Source organism: Cydia splendana, chromosome 11 (genome assembly GCF_910591565.1).
Source record: "Cydia splendana chromosome 11, ilCydSple1.2, whole genome shotgun sequence".
NCBI classification, from domain to species: domain Eukaryota; kingdom Metazoa; phylum Arthropoda; class Insecta; order Lepidoptera; family Tortricidae; genus Cydia; species Cydia splendana.
The window spans coordinates 14,765,435-14,787,768 of record NC_085970.1 but is presented as its reverse complement, the minus strand read 5'-3'; the positions used below and the strand labels follow the sequence as shown (position 1 = coordinate 14,787,768).

The following is a 22,334-nucleotide window of genomic DNA, read 5'->3' as shown; positions in this document are numbered from 1 at the left end:
TCAACAAAAATAATACTTTAAACTAGTAGAATCATACAAACAAACCAAACCAAAAGTATACAGCTAAGATACGGGAGCAGCCGCGATATCTTCATAATACTGGTACGCGCCCCGGCCGCCGCGTTGGTTGGTCAATGACACCTTCTCGTAACTCATGAGGCCCTGGTACTTGCTCCGCGCTAAATTCAATTTTTAGACAGTTGCTCGATTTTGGCCACCGTAGCCTATGGAGACTAACAAGCAACACTAAGTGGTTTTCGTAGTCTATGGATGTTGCTATATTAAGGGTGTCACATGCGCGTTTCTGATTTATGAACCAATTGTTTCTACCATACAACCTAAAATTAATAATTAATTTGAGCTATGGTTTTGTTTCGTCCTCTTGACCGCGGCGAGCTGTAATTGCTCATTTTCATTATAGTTGACTAAACTGTATCGAAATGAATATTATAGTTGAGTTGGGAGCCCGTACATTAAAAATACCCATTTGCAGTTTGGTATAAGAAATCTTAATTCAAAAATTACAGTCGTACAGTAGAAAAAAAATATAGTGTCTCAATAACGACTCCTCAAACCCGGACTTGTCATTCTTCATAATACCTACTTGCCCATGCTTCCCTAAAACCTTTTTACTAAATTTATACGTAAGGATGAGAATTTACTTTACTTTAACCGCTAACAATAAAGCGTTCCGAACATGCAGAAACCGGAGGATATTTTTCTGTATCGAATTTATAATTTTTGAATAACTGCCATTTCCTAATGTTAATATTTAAAAAGCGTTTTATTTATACTTCATTTATGAATTGATAGAACATTTCATTATATTATAATAAATAGAAACGTAGTGCTACTCATAATACGCAAATAATATTTAACTAAAAATAAAAGTGACAACCCTAAGCGCCAACGCAAGAGTAGGCAAATAACTTGCCGAGCGGCCTTAGATTCACTACTGTTCTTAGTGTACTGTGACCCGACGCCGATCGATCCGTCGATCTGGCGATCGCCAAACCGCCTGTGACCGCTAAAGACGTCAACAGACGCGCGCGGCTACAGCCCAAAATCAACCTTCGTGCATTCTGGCAAAGTTCACAATGACGCGCACGATAGGCGTGGCTTTCAAACAGTTAAAAACCTGTACCTTTTTGATTTTGACCGCCTAACCGCCTGTGACCGCTAAAGACGTCAACAGACGCGCGCAGCTAGAACCCAAAATCAACCTTCGTGCATTCCAGCAAGGTCCATGATGACCCGCACGATAGGCGTGGCTTTCAAACAGTTAAAACCTGTACCTTTTTGATTTTGACCGCCATACCGCCTGTGACCGCCAAAGACGTCAACAGACGCGCGAGGCTGCAGCCCAAATTCGACCTTCGTGCATTCTGGCAAGGTTCACGATGCTGCGCACGGTAGGCGTGGCTTTCAAAGAGTTAAGAATCTGTATGTTTTCGAAGAACCCGTATTTTGGGTTTAAAGTTGTTTTGACGTGTTTAAAAAGAAACCAATTAGACATACGTCTCTAACAGTGAAGAGGATGGACTTGTAGTTTAGCTGCAAAGGCAGCTCTCGTTGGGTGGAGTGGTTCGCGGTTTCTTGCGTGCTAGGTTTACTGTTCCCGGCCCGTTTTCGCCCTAAAAAAATAAAAAAAAGCATGAAATTTATATTCTTCTTTTATGCACAATATTAGGTACATTTTTAATGAATTTTCCATTTTGGGAGAAATCGGTTTCCACTAACTAGATAAACTTAACAAATCAGAAATCACTTTGATTTTGATGTCGATCGCTTCAGCATAATAATTTTATTGTATTTATATTTTTTTTGAAAAACGGAAATCTTATAAACCTAGTCTTTCATTGTGTCAATAACGTACTAAAAACTCATGGAGAATGGAAAATATGTAGAAGTGGAAAAACATTTTCCCTTTTTGTATGGACGGACTAGTATGTAGTATTATTCCCTCCTAAAAATAAATTAAAATTTTGAAAATTATTATATTTCATGGTTAAGGTAGCTGTCCGACTGTCTGCAATATGCGAGTTATCATAAAGTATGTTACTCGAATATAGATTGGAAGAAATAATACCTGGACACTGATGACCCTGAGAGGCTGTTTAGAGTACAGTTTGTGAGCCAGCGTCATGAAGATGGAGTCGACGGTCCCGCATTCAGCGTCGAGAAGAGCTGATGTCTCGAAAAGCTGAAAACATACAAAGAATTAGGGGTCATCCATTAATTACATCACACGGACTTTTTTTAGTTAGACCTTTAGAAAACATAACATAATTAATAAACTACATGCAAAATATGAGAAATGATTATGCGGTTACTTGAGAAGTAAATGGACTATTCATAAATATCTAAATCTTGTGTTTATCTCTTCAACTTTGAACACAGTAAAGTTTCTCCCATAAGGGGATCATTATAGACACATCTCTCTACGCACTGTCATACTTGGCATGACCATATGTGACATATTTTTTAGACATAATTAATCCATGCTCGAGCCAACATTTGGATAGCAAATCAAATCCTACGAAAACCTTAGTTCAAGGTTCTAGTAGAAGATTCTAGTTTTTTCAAAGCAATATTAGTTTCATTGTGTAGTAAATAAAAATTTCTTTTTGATGCCGCAATATTAGTTGGGATTATATTTTGTTGGTAGTTTTTGCACGGAATTTGCTAAAACTGTGGAGCTTGCTATGGACCAGTGAAGGTGCTTCAAACTCACTTATTTCCTTCAAGACTTATATGGTGAGGCGCTTAATTATTTAAAAAAACAAGCCTGTGGGCATCAAGCTGTACCACAGAATAAATAATAGTACTAGGTACAGAAGATTCACTTTCTACTTACTTACTTACTTACTTACGATTAGGACAGATATGACCGCTAGGTGGCGCAAGCGCCACGCGCGGCCTATGACTAGCCACCAAAATTGGTGTGGGACGGATGTACTTGTTGCAACGCGTTGAAATCTTGGAATGAGCCACGCCTGGTTGTACTCACCGGCATCCCGTACTTGTCGGCGAGTCGCTGCGCGTATGTGGTGGCGAGACGCGACTCGGCCGTGCCGCAGTCGCATTTGTTGCCCACCAGCACCCGGGGTGACTTCATAAGCCCGTGACTCTCCACTTCCAGCATCCAGCTTGCGATGGACTGGAAAAATCAACAAGAGAGATTACTTAGTACATCTCTATCTTGTTGATTGTATGTTCTCCTCTCTCTCTCTCTCCGAAACTACTGGGTCCAAAATTTTGAAAAAAATACATATTATAGTTCTTTACCTATAGATGACAGCTATTAGAAATGTGCAGTCAAGCATGAGTCGGATTTATTTACTTAGTTGTTGATCCGACCCCTATGGGTTTTTTAAAGACATTTCATTCTCGTTCCACTTAAAAAAAACATTGTTAAAAATTAGGTAATGTACGGAACCCTTGGAACACGTGTCCGACTCGCACTTGACCGGTTTTTTATTTTTAAAAACTTATATGTTGCTGTATGTAGATGGTTTTTGCAATAAAACGTTTTTCTATTCTATTCTATTATTTTCTTTTCAGAAAGTAATAATAAGTTACCAAGTTTTATGATGAAAATCAGACAAACTAGAAATAACTATGGTAAAATTTAGTCCCAGTCCTCACATGGAATGTTTCTGGTTTGGTGACATCATATACGATGACTACAGCATGGACGTTCCGATAGTAATGCTGCACCATGGACTTGCGGAAGCGTTCCTGGCCCGCCGTGTCCCACAGCTGAAGCTGGAATATCAAGGGTTTAGTGGTTAAGCTTGATTAGCCAAGAAAAAGGGCAAATTCGCACATGGACTTGGTTTTTATAAACTGAAATATAATCATAAAATTCACATGTAAGGTTTTGTTTTCTTAATATTTTTACATAGGTAGTGGAATTTACAAGCTTAACAATGATTTTTAACAAAAAAATACTAAATGTGACTTAAAATATATGATTAAAATCTTTCAAGTTATATAATATTATTTAAGAGGAGTTAAGCTATTCCATTAAGCGGCACTGCAAAATGAGTAAAATATTTAGAAATAGTTTTCTTAATTATGATTTCAGGTTGATAAAGACTAACCATACATTAAAATGTAATCGTTTAAAATCGCCATAATCAATGGAAAGCTTGTCCATATGTTTGTAGCAATGCAATAAACTGTGTCAACTCAGGGATTTCAAGATACTTAGGAGTAAAATCATTACATCTTATAAGCTACTATACAGGTACAAGTCCTTACCCTTATGTTTTCATTGTTTATGCGAACAATTCGCTCCCTGAAGTCGACACCGATAGTGGCCTCAGATTTATCTAAAAATTGACCCTCGCAGAAACGGTAAGTGAGACAAGTTTTACCCACGCCCGAATCACCTAAAACTATGATTTTAAACACTTTATTAAGATTTAGCCCTGGTACTTGCCGGCTTGCAGACTCCGACATGGTAATTTAGACTCGAAAAATTATTTTAAAAAGAATCATGAAACAGAAACATCAATATTTTGATACCCCGTTATTTACATTATCAGTATACTACGACTAAATAAAAAAAATTGGTAGTTCATCTCTTACATTATACTTAACGCTTAGCAAAAGAAAGAGATAGAAGTAAGTGTAAAAGGCTCTCAGAATTAGTCGGATTATAACATCCCGACAGGTATTTTATAGTCAGCATTTCTGATTACAATTTAATCTCGTTTTTAATTTGAAAACAACTAGTTATTTCTCATAAGTGAACTAAATCGAATAATAAGCATTTATAATCATTTCATGACTACCTTTTATATTGTTTGCTGTAATTCATAATATTGCACAAAAACATATTTAAAAATCAAAAGCTTTTTTATTTGCATAAATAAGCTAACACGTTTAGAATTCAGCTTAATCAACATTTGATTGACGTTAATGTTTCGTTCAAAAACAAAAAATAGTAGTACATTTTTATTTGATTTTTATTAAAATACCTAGAAAATATTTAATTTTATATTATACTTGGTCAAGCAGATCTTGTCAGTAGAAAAAGGCGGCAAAATTGAAAAATGTAGGCGCGAAGGGATATATTCTCATACAAAATTTGAATTTCGCGCCTTTTTCTACTGACAAGATCTGCTTGACCAAGTATAGTAATGTATTCATTCTTGATTTTTACATCAATATTTATTAAAGAATGGGTTTTACAAGTTACTAATAAATAATAATATGGGAGAAAAATAATAAAGCGAATGGCAACTTTTTTTAATTATTGGCAGTTATGGTAGTATTTAGTAAAAAAAACAGTTTTTTGGGTATGTCGGCCGAGTGAAGGTCTCTGACAAACAAAGTCCAAAAATAATACAAATTGTATTATAAACAGCGCGAATTTTTGGTCCAATAATACGTATATATGCTGTTTATATTTGGAGTTTATTATAAAAAACTGTAAACCGTTAACTCGTATAAATGTCTAGTGTATAACCTCTCAATAAGCAATTAGCCTTTCTTATTGTAATAAAATTCCTTAGCTCGCGATAAATGAAAGTGTTGTTTACATTCCGTGAAGTGCATGGTGTGCAGTTTGCGGCCGTTTTGGATGCAAGTCGTAAAAATAACGGGGCGAGTGTCCGCGAGTGAAAATGCAGGGGCAAGAGTTTGTGTGTTCAAAATGTGTGTAAATCAGTGTAATTTAATTACAAGGTGTTATTGTGGTGTTCTGTGCTGGATGTCGCGGTAGGATTGCCATGTCCCGGCTGGTCGACTACTTCGTGATTGTGGGATTCGACCACGAGAAAGAAAGTAAGTTGTTTTATCTCGCGTATCAACAGACGGTACTGAAGGTATTTCAGCTATGCCGTTATCTTATCAGACACTGTTTTGATTTGAATGAGGCGATTATGATCGAATTTCTACCATTCTGAGAGGAGAAGTGAGGTGTTCTGGTATATTATGTATTCTTTGAGTTGTATTTGCACTTAAAATCTGTTAAATATGTAGTTGATTTACATTATTTTAATCTGGTTAACTAACCTCCACCCCTACATAGCCCTATTTCGATATTTTCGATTGGGATGGCTTTGAGTAACTTCCTAGTAACTACACCCTGAACATATTTCTCCTGTTAGGTCATAATTATCAAGATATATATACATAATATAAAGTATATAAAAATATTTAGTACTTCCTGTAATAGTTTTCCTTAAAGGACTGCGTTTGACTCTGCAGATAAATTGTATAGCATTAATTAATAAACAAACATAAAAAATGTTTTAGGAATGGAACATATCTTCGAAGCTCATAAAGTATAATAGTACATTTCGATGCTAGTGCGGAAGGTATGTCATTACTTCACGAGTACCGAGATATCTTGGCACGAGCCGCAGGCGAGTGGCAAGACTCGGGACGAGTGAAGAATGACATTTCCGCACGTGTATCGAACGACATTTTTTAATACAGTTGCGAAAAAATAAGTAAAATATTGTTAATCGTACACTAAACCAAAGTGGTAACAGTGACAGCTCGCTTAGACGTCGTCTTTAAGTATATTATATCTATGGGCGTTTGGCAGCTATTCCGTTCCATTCAGACAACTTATTAAGAACGGAATTTTCAATATTCAATATTAAAAAATAAACGTGTTATAATGATGAAGAGGTAAGTATTAAAATATGAAATATGTATATTTTTCACATTCTTACATTAACAGTAGGTTTTTCTGCTGATTACGACGTTTAAAGGAAACTAATATTAACACTCATCAATAAGTAGTCGTGAATTGGAACAAGTATAAATTTAAAAAAATTGGAAAAGTAAAAAGCACTAGTTCGAGATAACCAACTTTCCGCACGCTAAACAGCTACGTAAAGTAGCACTTTTTGAGCAACTGTATTAAAAAAATATTTTATTAAACTGTCATCTACCAAGCAAAAAAGCACCCCTCTATCTACCCAGGCTGGAGATCTCGGTCCAGTATTTTGTTCCCCGTATTTGTTATGGACGGAGATCTCTGGCCATTTTAAGCCCAGTCAAAAAGCAGTATTATTAAAATCAAAATAAAGCTGTTTTTCAACTGCAAATTTGCTTGACAAAAAAACAGCCATGACAAATCTGGGGTGGCCCACGTGGGTAGGGAGAGGGAGAAAGGGGCAACAAACAGGTTAAAAATGGTACTACCAAAATGTCAAGAAACTACAAACCTTGCTATATTTCTTTATTTGTCAACCCCATATCTTAAATTATGCTCTTGACTTCCTGACTGCACATGACAACCATGAATGTTTTTAACTGCTGTTGTTATCTCTTGCCATAAGCAACCATGATCTATTTAATGACTGAGTCATCAAGTTCATTGAACTTCAGGGTCAGGGTGTTTCTATATATGTGTGTGTGTAGACTGCTAATGTGTTTAGATGATAGCTATTTTATTGCTGTGGTTACTACCTAGTCATTTGATTAAACTATAAGGACTGATTAGAATTAAATACAGTAGAACCTCAATTATCTGAACTAATTGGGACTGAGACTAGTTTTGATTAATCAAAAGTTTTGATAGCCAAAATGTGAGTTTTTTTGGGATGAGATCAAACCAAACCCACAACTTTAATAACTATAATAAAAATTTCAAAATATAATATTAAAAATGGATATTTCCGTTACTAAATCTACTTGTTTATCTGCATGATCAAGCTAAAACGGGTTAAATATTAGTATCAGTTTTAAGAGCCAACGGGAGTGGTCATTTCTCCATACAAACGTACTCCTCGTTTTCCTCCGTGGTTTTTGAAGCTAGAACAATGATTTTTTCAACACAGATTAATATTGTCAATATCTGTGTCGGACCGTTTTGCTTTTTTTGATATTTTTGTTTTTTAAGGCGCTAGAGCCCTTCAAAAATGGCCAAAATGGCCTAATTGACTATGCCGCAATGAGAGGCGTGGCATTCAAAACTGATATCAATTAGCCAAAAAAGCAAAACGGTCCGACACAGATAATTTCATAATCATTTAGATTTCCAAATTTGTTTACGATTGGTTAAGTTTTGGAGGAGGAAACAGAGGAGTACGAAACCTCGATTTTTGAGATTTTTACGCAGGATTTTTCGCCTTGTCCTTATCGCACTACTTTAAGGTGCCGCGTCCGTTTGCGAGACGGGTATATTTACCTAAAATATTTAAAACTCAGCTCCTGTTTCGTCTTAATAGAATTTGTCTAGGAGAGGGCAAATGCAGTATAAGGTACTTGGTATTTGACACACATTGTTTCATGCATTGAAAGGGCAGGAAGTCAGTGACCTTCCACATACAAGCGACAACAACATACCATTAACAGTTTCAAAGAAAAATGTCGAATGCTATTATTTAACTCTCAAAACATTTAGCGGCAGCATCAATATCTTAAAGTTCCCTCCTTTTCTTTCTTAAATTATCCCCGTTTTTCTTTCTTACTGTTTTTACATTGGGCAAAATTTAAATATTTTACTTTCTTACGTTTAATATCTTCAACTTTATGTTTTGTTTTATTGCGGTAGGCCTCATAATTTGTTATTTTCTTAGTTACTGCTATGTTTTACTTTTTCCTCTCTATGTGTTGTCTGTTTTTACCCTACTAGCTTTAAGTTAATTATAAGGTAGGTCCCCACTGAAAATCAGCGCTGCGGCTTGCTGTAGCATTAAGCTGAGTTGGGGTCCTTTTAACGTCCATCTGACCTATATCTTGTTTTAATTTAACTGGTTTTGTAACTATGATGACGTAAATAAATGTATATTCTTTCTTTCTTTCTTTCTTTCTTTCTTTCTTTCAAGCTATTAAAAAAGTTTTTAACAAACTTATGTTAAAAACTTTTTGAAATACCTATTAAAATTGTAAAAAAGTGTAACAATCTCACTTGTTGATATTACTTAACCCACTTAGCAGCATGGTCTTAACTGTTAAACAACAGTGTGAACATGCTAAATGCCTCCATTCATTAGCAAACAGGCTTTAGCATTATGCGCTGCAGGCATTGTTGATTAAACATTTTTGTTGGCTTGTAAAGAGTTTGTTAGGTAGGTTTAAAATGCAAACTTTTTGTTTTAGTTGGAAATCTATAGTTAAATTGGCATTTCATCAACATAATTTATTCTATACTTTATCATAAAAAAAATTAAAAAATGATTTTCCAATGGTGTATCATTAGGTACATATGTAAACTATAAACTATGTACTCTGGAAATGCTCAGAATGTTAATATGCATAAGTTAATTAAAAATAATGCAAACATAACTAATTAAATAAATTAAAGATAAGGGCCAAGTAAAAACTTTATTTATTGTATTATTGTATTCTCCTCACAAATAAGGAAGTAAGATAGTAGTCTATAAACATTATTATCTCTATGCTCGTACTTTCATAAAGCACATTGATAATTAGATTTTGGACTTTGACTTTGCATGCAGCAGCTGTGTTGCAAAGCAAACAATTACAGTTATACTGTTCAATCCTTCCTGCAAAATGCCTCAACATTTTGCATGTTAAAGGATACATTTCTTTTTTCATCTAATGTAGACACACTACATACAACGAATCAAACATCTTTGCCAGAGACCTGCATAAGTATTTTTAACATATGTACTTACTATTAAATAATGTGCATCACTAGATAGGTATTGAGTATACATAGTGAAGACTGGAAAATATAAATACATATTTACAAAAAAATGAAGGCATAAATCAAATAGGTATGGATAAATGTGGGCAAGTTTGAGCTTATGTAGGTTGGTAGATACAGTCGGCGTCAAATAGATATTGACGGCCAAAGTTACTAAATACATCGTAACACGTTTTTGTTACCATAGAAATAAAGATTTGTCCTACTTATATATTTCAATTTCTGTTTCTCAGCCGTGAGTAGTAACTGAAGTCTATTGTGGCCCAAACAGTATATAATAGCCCCTATTCAAGTAATTATGACGCGAATGATATCACGCTCTCCTATGCATCTTATTGAATCGGCCTTGGGCCAACATGTTAATGCTCTTGGTCTGATCTCATGCCGATACATATTTTTAGGTATTGCCTAATGTATACCTATTTTTTTTATTTTTAATGCAGTATGTCCTCATTGGATGTACAGTCGACGTCAATCTATGTTAACATTTTTCGCCTTATTACAAGGGAATAAGGTGCAAAAGTGTAAGCATATCTTTGACGTCGACTGCACCTATCGGAGGGAACAAATGCACACAACGGTAACTACACACGACGACAGTATAGATACTTAAAATCTATTTCTTAGCGCTCCGTATAATACAATAAGTATGTACTTACATGTAGTCAAATATTGACGTGATAACGTCTTATAAATCGATAAACACCGGTAGCATGTACGAAAAAGTGTCACGTTGTGGACAGATCTCCATGGTAACGTTACGGCCACGTTTTCTTATGACGTTATCACTTATCACGCAAAATTATCGTCCGTAAACCGACTTTACAGACAACCATTTTTTTAAGAGAGTGTCTACAGTAGGTACAGTCACGAGAAAGGTTATTATTAACGTTAAGAGTGTTCGAAAAATCACGCCTTTCTCGATCGATGTAATGTGAATTCATAATATAGTGCCTGTACTGTTTTTAAATAGATTTTTGTCACACTTCCTGTTTGATTATTATTTGATTACAAAACAGGAAACGCCGTTATTTTCTTATTATTCACACCACAAAACGGAACTGCGTATGTGCCTAAATAAATTGATTTCCGTCTTCTTTGACTCTAGACAATTTTACTAATATTATATATACGTATTTACATAACATGTATATACAAATTCTGGCGCACCTACTCCATAAGTTTTAAACATATGACGATGAAACGCTTATGTTGAATATACCTAATCTTATAGCTACTCCCGTCATAAGAAGCGGAAAATTCATATTTTCCATCCTCAGATTGTCTCAAAGCATTACGGCTCCATTCATCGCACAAATGTAGGAGGCAACGAGGGTAACAGAAACCGAGTTTTACCCAAATAAATAAGCTCTTTCATAACTCAACTTAATGGTCTCATGAATAAGGCTCACTTTTAAAGAACAACCATAAGTCTGCTAGCATGCAGCTACAAGCTTTTCTCGTCTCTGCTCTTAAATAAAATAACAAGACAAATCGACAACCTCCAACCAGTGGAACAAGCTGGGTTCCGGGCAGGCTTCTCAACAACAGACCATATCCACACCATGGAACAAATCATAGAACGATACAGGGAATATAACAAACCTCTTTATGTAGCCTTTATAGACTACACCAAGGCATTCGACAGCATCTCCCACAACGCAATCTGGAAGGCCCTCAATGACTGCAAGATAAACTCCAAATACATCAATACTTTAAGGAATATATATGAAAACAGTACTAGCAGAGTTAAACTCGAAACAAGAGGAAAAGAATTCAAAATAGGCAGAGGAGTCCGACAAGGGGACCCAATGTCACCAAAGTTATTCATAGCGGTGCTGCAAAACATATTCTGCCAGCTAGACTGGGATGCAAAAGGAACTAAAGTATTTGATAAACGCTTAAGTCATCTACGATTCGCGGACGACATAGCTATATTTTCAGAAAATTCCAACACTCTACAAATAATGCTAAATGAGCTAAACGAGGAAAGCTGTAAAGTCGGTTTGGAAATGAACCACACAAAAACCAAAATTATGACTAACAGACCCCCTACAAAAATACACATACAAGGCAAAGAACTCGAATTTGTAGATCACTATATATACTTAGGCAAGAGAATATCCTTTGACACAGACAGCAACAGCCAGGAGATAGACCGCAGAATCCATATCAGCTGGAGGAAGTATTGGAGTTTTAAAGAGCTTCTAAAAGGAAACTACAGTCTCAAACATAAGAAAACAGTAATGGACACATGTATCCTACCATGCCTCACGTACGGTTCTCAAACTTGGGTGCACACAAACAAGAACAAATTAAAGATAAGAACATGCCAGAGAGCAATGGAAAGGAGCATTCTCAGCATAAAACTAAAGGATAAGATCAACAGCAAATACATCCGATCCAAAACAAACATCATAGATGCACTCGAGTTTTCGCTGAAACAGAAATGGAGATGGGCCGGCCACATAGGAAGATTGACAGATGACAGATGGACTAACAAAGTCACAAAGTGGCCAGGACCCCATGGCAAAAGGAAGGCGGGAAAACCCATAACAAGATGGTCCAAGGACATCATAGCCACAGCCGGAGAAAATTGGCTGATCACGGCAAAAGACCGAAAAAGGTGGAAAGATTTGGAGGAGGCCTATACCCGAAAGGGGTCCTTAATATAGCAAAATAACATCATAATTAAATACTATTTAAGGAAAAATAAAGGCTTAAATAAATAAATAAATAAAAATATTAAAGAACAACCGATAATGGAAATGAGCAAAAGTTAGTCCCTATTCCTAGGAGTTTTTGCAAGACATTTCTAATAATTTAGCGCCTTTTTTGGCTAACGTTACTTTATTGTTGTAGTATCCACGAACCTTAAAGGATTTAGCATTGGGCATGCCAAAATCGTCTTAAGGCTTCTACAGACGTTGTAACAAATAGCATGCTATTTTAGATAATTGCTGGCTATAGTAAAGGCTACGAATTCAATCGATCGACAAAATGCCGCAATGTATTCGCGCAAATCACATGCGATTATCTGTGACGATAGGAGAGGCCATTACATCATTCATTTGTGACAAATAAAGTTAATATTGTAATATATGGTTTATGAAAACATTACGAATATATTATTAGGATTCTAAGACATAAAGTTCATCGATGTTCAGAAGAGTGTACATAATACTCAGTGTAGTTAGTAACAATGTTAGTTACAAATGACTCCATAACAATGCGGTCAGAGTTATTATGTGAAGTCGTTAAATCTAAACGCTCTCAATTGAAACTGTTATCACTGCACTCATTTTGATTGTTGCCATCATTAAATTATCATAAATTAAAGACGAGACGTGAGTTGACGACGTCGCACACTGGAACCCGCCCATACATTGCAGTGCTCAAAACTCAACTTTGCAATTGTGGGTATTTTGTACTCAAATTGAAATATATGCATAAACAGGGAGATATTGCACCTCACTGCAGAAAAATACCTTCATTATCAGTTGTCATTACATAGTTGCATTATGTCAAAGGTCTAGGATTTTATATGTCACATCTCAGTGGTAATTTGTATTGATTAACAAAATAGTTATTTCAAGTAATTGTAGTTGGTATGAATAACTCAAAATCCGCAATGACTTATCTTGAGCAAGGTATGTAGATTATGTTTTACGTATTTTATGTTCTAAAACAATTTTGGGTTTGTGGTATTCCGACAAATAGTAACATATATTGTAATTTAATAAAAATGGTCATATTTCCGATAATGGACAACATCTTTTGATAATTTTTAGGCATGATAGCTAAAAAAGTTGTCGTTATTAAGATTCTTTATTCGAAAGTAAAAGATGTTGTCCAGTTTTCGAAATGGGCCAAATTTTTTGCTCCGACTATTTGATCAGGCGTTTTTACTTTAGCGAAAATATAACTTTTTCTCACTAAAACAATGTTTTAGTGCGTAATATTTTACCTTAAGGTTATTTCTATGCATTTCGACTGTTTCAGATGAAAAAAGTGATACAATTTTACTTAATAATAACTTAATAACTTCCTTAATAATAGATCAACCAAAACCAGGTTTTGGCAATATTAATAACGGTAATGTGGCTCGAAAATTTTTCCAAAACTACGAAATATCAGCCGAAATTACTAAAATAGATGAAGAACTCATACGTCGCTTTTACATAATTTTACAAACAATTTCCAGTGGCTACAAGATCGATACGTGTAAATTCAAAAAATACTGTCTAGAGACAGCAAAGTTATATGTAAAACTGTACCGGTGGTGTCGCATGACACCTACTGTTCATAAAATCCTTATTCAAGGAGTCGCAATAATATCTGAGCACCTGATCCCAATAGGCAATTTAAGTGAAGAGGCCCAGGAAGCGAGGAATAAGGATTTTAAAAACTATCGAGAGAGATTTAGTCGTAAAACTTGTAGATTCGACAACATGACAGATGTTTTTAATAGGCTCTTGGTTTCTTCTGATCCCATCATCACCTGCACACGACCTCTGCCAATTATTAATTCAAAAATATTTCACCCGGAAGCTGTCAACATGTTTATCGGTGAATATGTAACGTCATCATAGGAATATTTTATTTTTTAATATAAATATAATGTAAATAATTATTATTATAAGCACTACTTGACATTACGAATGTAGAATAGTATTTTTTTTGCTTAATTTTACTTATTGTAGTTTTGAGCACAGCAATGTATGGGCGGGTTCCAGTGTGCGTCGTGCGTTTTCCACTTCTTCTGTAGCATTTCATTAAATGAAGAAATTGACGAGGTTTTGAAGCTATTTTATTGAAACTGTGCAATGAATGCTGATAAGAAAAAGATTGTAAAATCAAACTCCTTATTATCTACTCATTGTGATTAATTTTTTTTCATACTTATTGTAATAAAATAGCCACAATTAACACTACGTCGACATCGACGTAACTGCACTGACGATTAAACGATTAAAACACACTTAAAATCTAAAGAGGACACCTTCACTTGAAAGTATCTGCCTGCTGTAAAAAATACTTTTTATGGGACCAAATTTCATATGTTCATCTTCCTCACATCATAACTCCGTACCTAAATATACGAAGTGCGTAACCATTATCATTCCATCGCAACTCGGCTAGGCACGCGTGGAAAAACCAGGCCCTGTATCCCTGTAATCAACGCCGCAATTGCCCTGGGCGTCCCCGCTGGGGCGCCAGTCTCTGAAATAGGTCAAATATGCTGAGCTTATTAAATTGCCTATTTTCGGAGGCTGATGTTAAAAAGTTGTGTTTGCGCGGAGATGACAACTCGCGAAAAACGTTGGTAGCATATTTGCTTGTTCGTTTGTAAATATTTTGGTGCTTGGTAAAACTATAGATAATACTTAAATATAAGTCTATACCTTTATGGGGCCCATCATGGACGCTTTTTTGTCGATTAAGGGATTTGCGTATAGGTATATCAATTATATCATCCTTCATTCGTAACTGTCTTGTCTTGTCAGAACGTCTTTGTACGTATGGAGATGGACCGTATTCTACCAAAAGGATATTTATGGTCGGCTGTTGATAGGGCCTAAAGATTAATTTACAAATCAAACTTAGGTATCAGCTAGACAGACATTGAAGGTTAAGGTACCTTTTGTCTGGAAACTTAACAGGTATTCTTTACAATAGAGCTCTAGGTATCGTTTAAAGATTTGGAAGAAGATTTAGAAGTAGTTGCCTACAAACTGTTAAGGAAAGGAAATGCTCCATGACACTTTTGCCTACTAACAACATTTATAACTTTAATGTTCACTTTACACCTATAAGGTTAGAGATTCCTTTTGCGAATAAGATAGAGAAACGGCATTTCGGGGAACCGCGAGATGCATAGAACTGGCCGCGCGGCCTTTAAACCTGATACCACCAGTTCACCTTCCAGTTATGCAACGAAACCAGACCGGCGCATACTCATGTCTAAACCGACGTATGCGCATTATAACATACATGGCATATAAGCCGTTTTAACACGGAACTGTAAAACTATACTTAGCCTAGCGTACTCTCAAGGATGCTGGAGTAACTTGAGTTTGCATACGTGTGTGAAGTTGCATATATAGAAATGCAGGTGTAGGTATGGATAGGCAAAGCGGGCAGTAAGGCATTATATATTTGAAATGGCGAGGTTATTGACTCACGTTACGTAGTGTTGCCAACTTCATTAGGTACACACAGTGTTATTATGATGCCCTTTTTAGTGTAGACGCATTTTCAATGCGCTGGCCGTATGTTGCTACGGACTATGGAAGGAACGTTCACAAATGTATAAGTACGGCTCATATACATTATACCTATACTAAAACGTAACTTTTGAAATAAGAAAATAGGACCTTTCACGAATTAAATTATACCTACAAGTACACTAACACGTAGCCGTAGCATATTACAATATTACGTACGTCTTCATTTTTGTTTCTATTAGTCCCAACTTAGTCTGTAGTTTGTGGCTTGCCAGAATTTTACGCTTAATTTAAACGCGAATTAAAGCTCCTGAAAAGTTTTAAACCCAAATTGCTACGTTCAATGCTATGATAATGGAGTATAATTTAGAAACTATACAAAAATACCCATTTACCGAAAACAAAACTTACAAATCTCACATGATGGAATCCAGAGTGCATCGGGTCCATTAACCGGCAACCAAAATCACTAAACACTTCAAGCCCTAAAATACCACATAAGCATTACTTACCACGAATAATAACCACAAAGCTTAAGGCCTATATACAAAAACCAATAAAGCCTTGAAACTCACTCGCATTACGCCTTTTCTCTACTCAGTTCAATAAGCCACTATCTTAAATCCAAATAGTTGTAACTCTATTTGATTCTCATATACTTAGTTAAAAGGCCTTTTATATTTAGAAAGTAAAGGCCTAAAGCGCGTAATATGGTTAAATAACAAAGTGTCCGTTGTAGTACGTGACCAGGGTACAGAATTGCGTCCTCGGCGAGGCCGCGCTGTGAATTAATAAATACAGTATTTGCATACATTTCCGACCGTTGACGGGTTTTCTCGTAGGCTGGGATGGCGGTTTTCATTGGCACATTATATCCCTTCTAATTTCAAGTGCTTAATTTCTAATTGGTGGTATGCGAAATTTAAACTTTATACGACGATGATAAAAGTCGTGATAAAAATTATTCGTCGTTCTTACTAACATTATGGCTCTTACATAGATCTACGATAAATGTATGTATAGTGAGGAATATGCAAGTAATTTTTGGATATAGAAAAGTTACCATGCGTATCTGACTCAATGTTTTGATTCTTACGCACTGCGAGTTAAGTTTCCATCAGGAAACGATATCACATGACATGAGTCACGTTTCCACATTTCGTTAAGAACTAAGTAATATTACTGCTATTGTAACAATTGACAATGATACTGATTGTATGTTCGTCGCAGGAGGCGGGCTGAGCAGTGGCGTCATCCTACAACGCTTTCCTGAGATCAACTGGGACGACACTCCTTTCCACGAAGGGATAGAATGGGTGGGTTAGCATGTATTTTTTATGCTTCTTTGTAAGAAAGTAGGTTGGCTTGCTAGTTAGTGGTATGGCTGGAACATTGAAGTGCTAAATAAATGTGTTCCAATTTCCAATAGATTGTGTCATGATGTGCACATTACGTTACCTACCTGACGATTATGAACTTTATATGTAGGCTAGATTAATTTAATTGTAACGCGATCATCTAACATCTTAAGAAATATTATGATATTGTTTTTTCTTCTATTCATCATCAACTTCAGCATCATCATCTCATAGCCGATTTCGGCCACAGCGATTGCGTTCTACCGCTGACAGCGTCGCTACTATTAGCGTTCTTGCATTTTTCAAAGCCTTTTTGAGTCCCTTTTCCATGGAAAATTTAACTTCGAAACACAAAGTACAATCGCGTGTATGGGACACACTGAACAATTTCGTACCTATCAACGTGACGAAATGCAAGATTGCGAACAAGAAACGGGTAGATTGCTTTGACATTGTGTGTTGCTTTGATATTGTGATAGTATTTTGCTATTGTATACATGGTTGTTCTGTTTGCTGCCGACGGTTGAAACTCGAAAATCCACATAGACTTATTTCCCCACAGTTCTGCCAGCCACAAGGATGGGCGCTGTCGACGGAGCGGTCGGAGCCGCGCTTCTACGTGTCCGTTCTGACGGACGTGGACGCGAACCGGCACTACTGCGCGTGCCTCTGCTTCAACGAGACCGTCGCCATCACGCCCACCAAGCCTGCAGACGAGGTAAAACACACATCAACATATACCGCGCTTCATGCCGGCTGTACACAATCGTCGAGAGGCTCGGCAATAAACCTACCCTATCGGAGAAAAGCGAGACGAGAAGGGAGCGTATGTACACACACGCTCTCTGCCTGTCTTGTGAACCGGTATGAGGAGGAATTGTAGGAGAATTCGGTTCATTCGCAGCAGTTCGTTGCTTTGTCAAAGCGTGCGCGAACTGTACGTGTAAAACGAGAGGCTATGAGTACATTTATTTTGTTCGTTTGTCTATTTGCCTTTCTAATCGGTCGAATGTGCAGAAGTAATAGAGAGGCAGATAGCGAAATTTCGATAATCTGGTCAGGGTCTCAGGATCATAAAATGTCAAAAGTTCCTAAGGGTCAGAGTAACGCGAAGATCTCTTAAGGATAAGATCGTTTTCATTTATCCATCAAAGGATTTTTAAGTGCAACGAGGATGAAGCCTCCTGCGCGTTATTGAATTTATTGGACCCCGAAAGCAGAGAGGACGATTTGACGATCTTCAGCTTTTAAGATCTCAAGATTGTACACGGCAACGTTTATGTCGTTGCTAAAGATGAACACGTCAAGTAGTATTAGTTGATTTCTGATGTGTCATCGTTTGATATCTGGGGATTTTGATAAGATACAAGAATTAGGTATAAGTGCGTTTACTTGCGTCATTTTAACTTCTCCACTGGTTTGTCTCAAGTTTACAGCGAACAACAACAACATACGAACATAATTAACCGTGAAGTATGCAATAATGTGCATCACAATGGAGCTAGCGCGGAATATTTGGTAGCAAACTCGTTATAAAGCCAAGCGAGCACATCGATCCAATAAACTCAACCAGGCCAGGAATTTGTATATTAAAACTATACGCTGAACTCTGTAACGAGCTACGGGATCTAGAGCATTACAAAGTTTGGAGTTAGGCTCAGATTGATCTGAAGTATGTATTAAATATACAGTAAGCTTTCAAGAGTTTCACTAACACTCCAAAAGCCCTTTGAGCGTCAAATTATATTATGCGAACTGTAACGCAGCCCTTTAGATCTTTAGCTCGCAAAGGAAATGAGAAAATAACAATTAATTTGTCGGGTCTTGGAGAATGTTTAGTCTTCGCTCTTTCTTCGGCCGTTTCATTTGGGCCGGATAGTATTATTATTTCCGATCGTACTTTGAGATGTCACTAGAGGAAGTGATAAATATTCAGGTAGTTTTATTATTAGAATAGAATAATGCTGCCATGCCGTCATTTCTACGATAACTCGAACACTTATTACATTTTAGCATTTCGTTTCCTTCCTCAACTTTCAGCGTTTCATTTTATAGTTACGTTTCCTTAATAATTGTTTATGCCTTTTGTGCAAAAATATAAGACGAGGAGCATAATTTATAGCCTTTCCTTTAGAATTTAGATATCTTTGTTCATTTCCTGGCATTTGATCGTTATTGTTTAGTCAGATTCACCTTTTAGACAATAACCTAGCCCTACATAATGAGTGACCGACTAACATTGTGCCGCCTACGCGGACGCTTCCGTCGATAAGGACGTGTCCTCAAGGACGGTTCCGCAATGCCGTGATATGCTGGACAATATTACTTTGATTTGTGTAACAAATTCTGAGATAAGATATTTGGAAAAGTAAGTGATAACAGCTATTACGGTTTGTAGTGTTAACATTTGTTTAACGATTTTTTACTTTAGCAAACATAATATCTGGGAGCCCGGGCTTAGCTCGGAATACATATAAAAACTCAAAAGTGCGCGTATTCCCAGAGATACCTAGCTTTCAAATTTCATCGAAATCGTTAGCTTGGTTTCGGAGATCCCCGAAATATATCAATATATATACAAGAATTGCTCGTTAAAAGATATAAGATACCAAGGAGGACCAAGAACAAGTTATATTAAAACTTAAAAGTAAGTATAGTTAAGATTTAACATAGTTAACGGTAGCCTAAGGTACACTGAGAGAAAAATCATCACCAGGAATTAAAAAACAGTTCTGTACTGGGGGAAAAAATTAAGTTTAGTAATAATTATGGACGTTTCACTATTTCTGTACAGTTTATTTATTTCTACAAACAGCTCAGTAATCCTAAATCTAATTTCAACAAACAGATAATAGAAATTGCAAGAACTAATAGAAATTGCAAAAGTCAATTTGTTCCTATTAGTTGACTCTCCTTGTCCCCGGATTAAGTTTATTTTTGTAATTCTAAGTGTGTTTTTGTTATCCTTTTCTCACAGTGTAGGTTTTTTTCTTCGCAGGATATTTGCGTTCGTCGTTAATTCGTTACTGACAATAACAATACATAGGTACATAATATGAATCGCAATTTAGTCCGTGTGAAGTACAGGCCTGCAATATTTTTCTTCTTCTATTTCTAATTACCGTCCCCCATTGACATCTGCAACACCGAAGGAGCTGCACGTGCGTAGCTGGCTTTTAAGATGGGAGTACGCTCTTTTCTTGAAGGTTTGAAGGTGCACTTTAAAGTCTATAAAGCATGTAAAGTAACTATTTACTACGTATATGACTCCATCTCCATACTACGTATATGACACAATTTCTCGTGTCAGATATTTTGAGCTTTTTATTTTGCAGATAACTTTACAGTTTAATGATCAATATTACGAAAGACATGAAAATGCATTTTCGAATACGTATCTCGGACACATCTGGCCCCAATTTCACATCGGTGACAGGTGCGACGAATTGTAAAATCACTGTTGCTGACGTCACAGGCATCCATGGGCTACGATTACCACTTACCATCGGGCGGGCCGTACTCCTGTTTGCCACCATCATTGTATTATTTAAAAAAACTTTTCACCTCAGCAGCTCGAACAAGGGTACTTTGCTTCGTAAAAACAGTGAGCAAAATGCGAATTTGCTCACTGAGTGAGACAAAATGACATTCAAGTGACCTTTATAGTCAAATGTCATTTCAACATGCGGGGTCTAATACAAGATCGAAATACTTGGGTTCTATTATCTCTGTCCATTTCACACTGTTAGCAAAAGGAAACAGACAAAAAAAGTTAAAACGACATTCAACGCTATATTGACGGTTTATAATAGACCCCCGAAAAACTTCAGACCGCATCGTTCCAAACCACGTACGAGTATGAATTCTTAATAATAAATTAATAAAAATAAAGTTGTAGATTTGATAAAAACTAATAAAATACTATATTTTAGGTATTTTATTGTACAGTTAAAATAATTAACTCAAAAAATATACAGATTATCATGCAAAATTAATTATTTTACTTTTAAGAATTTCTACCATAGTTGACACATAGTACGTATCCGCAATTCGGACCATCTCATACAATTTTTTTTTACAAAAAAAAGTTGTCGTTTGAAGTGTCAGTTGGTGATTATTTCCATATTATTTTACTGAAATTTATTATTAAGTTTTGTTTTTGTGTTCGATTGCGGTAATTAAACTTAATTGTTTATATATCTTAAGAGGTTTACTAATATGTGGCCGAAAATTGTATGGCAAATTATCACTACCCAAACTATTTTTCCAATAGTATAATTTCGCAAAACTATCAGATGGCAGACCAATGTTTCGCATATATAACATGTCGCAAATGATTATTTACAATATTATCGTATAGCAAAATATTTAGTTGGTCATGTTTCAAAATGTCTTTTATTGTTATGTCGAATGTATTGATAGGCATAAATTATTTTTCGCCTAATATTGTGAATAACGTACCTATCCCTGGGAGCAGTTTCGTTTTTAGGGTCATAAAAAAAATAACCCTAACCTACCTATCTCTGGGAGCAGTCTCGTTTTACGGGTAATAAAAAAAATTACCCTAACCTACCTATCTCTGGGAGCAGATTCGTTTTTAGGGTCACCAAAAAAAAAATAACCCTAACCTACCTATCTCTGGGAGCAGATTCGTTTTTAGGGTCATCAAAAAAAAAATAACCCTAACCTACCTATCTCTGGGAGCAGATTCGTTTTTAGGGTCACCAAAAAAAAAACCCTAACCGACCTATCTCTGGGAGCAGTTTCGTATTTAGGGTCATCAAAAAAAATAACCTTAACCTACCTATCTCTGGGAGCAGTTTCGTTTTACGGGTCATAAAAAAAATAACCATAACCTACCTATCTCTGGGAGCAATTTCGTTTTTAGGGTGTTAAAAAAATAACCATAACCTACCTATCTCTGGGAGCAGTTTCGTTTTACGGGTCATAAAAAAAATGCTAAATATAGTTGTGATCCAATAAAAAGTATGCGAAATTTCAATTTGGGCAAACGTTATTTAACAATAAATAGTTAGGTATAATAAAACATTTGCTTAGTAACTATTTTTCTAAATGAATCGTGGTAAAATGATCATCTGCTAAATA

The 22,334-nt window shown here is 36.0% G+C and overlaps 2 protein-coding genes across 2 annotated transcripts in view; one reads left to right on the top strand and one right to left on the bottom strand.

The window, feature by feature from the left end:
- Positions 1-1,004: 1,004 nt before the first annotated feature.
- On the bottom strand, positions 1,005-4,631 carry LOC134794817 (ras-related protein Rab-33B-like). The gene is made up of 5 exons (XM_063766615.1): positions 4,267-4,631; positions 3,649-3,768; positions 3,011-3,160; positions 2,090-2,203; positions 1,005-1,634 (listed from the first exon to the last, which is right to left on the bottom strand). The coding sequence occupies exons 1-5, from the start codon at positions 4,465-4,467 to the stop codon at positions 1,551-1,553; spliced, it is 669 nt and encodes a 222-aa protein (XP_063622685.1). The 5' UTR covers positions 4,468-4,631; the 3' UTR covers positions 1,005-1,550.
- Positions 4,632-5,243: 612 nt separating this feature from the next.
- LOC134794954 (myotubularin-related protein 13) overlaps positions 5,244-22,334 on the top strand; it is an 81,695-nt gene continuing 64,604 nt past the window's right edge. The window contains exons 1-3 of the mRNA XM_063766826.1: positions 5,244-5,796; positions 17,101-17,186; positions 17,791-17,946. Coding sequence (XP_063622896.1) covers positions 5,742-5,796; positions 17,101-17,186; positions 17,791-17,946 — 297 coding nt within the window. The 5' untranslated portion in view covers positions 5,244-5,741. The remainder of the gene's footprint in view (positions 5,797-17,100; positions 17,187-17,790; positions 17,947-22,334) is intronic.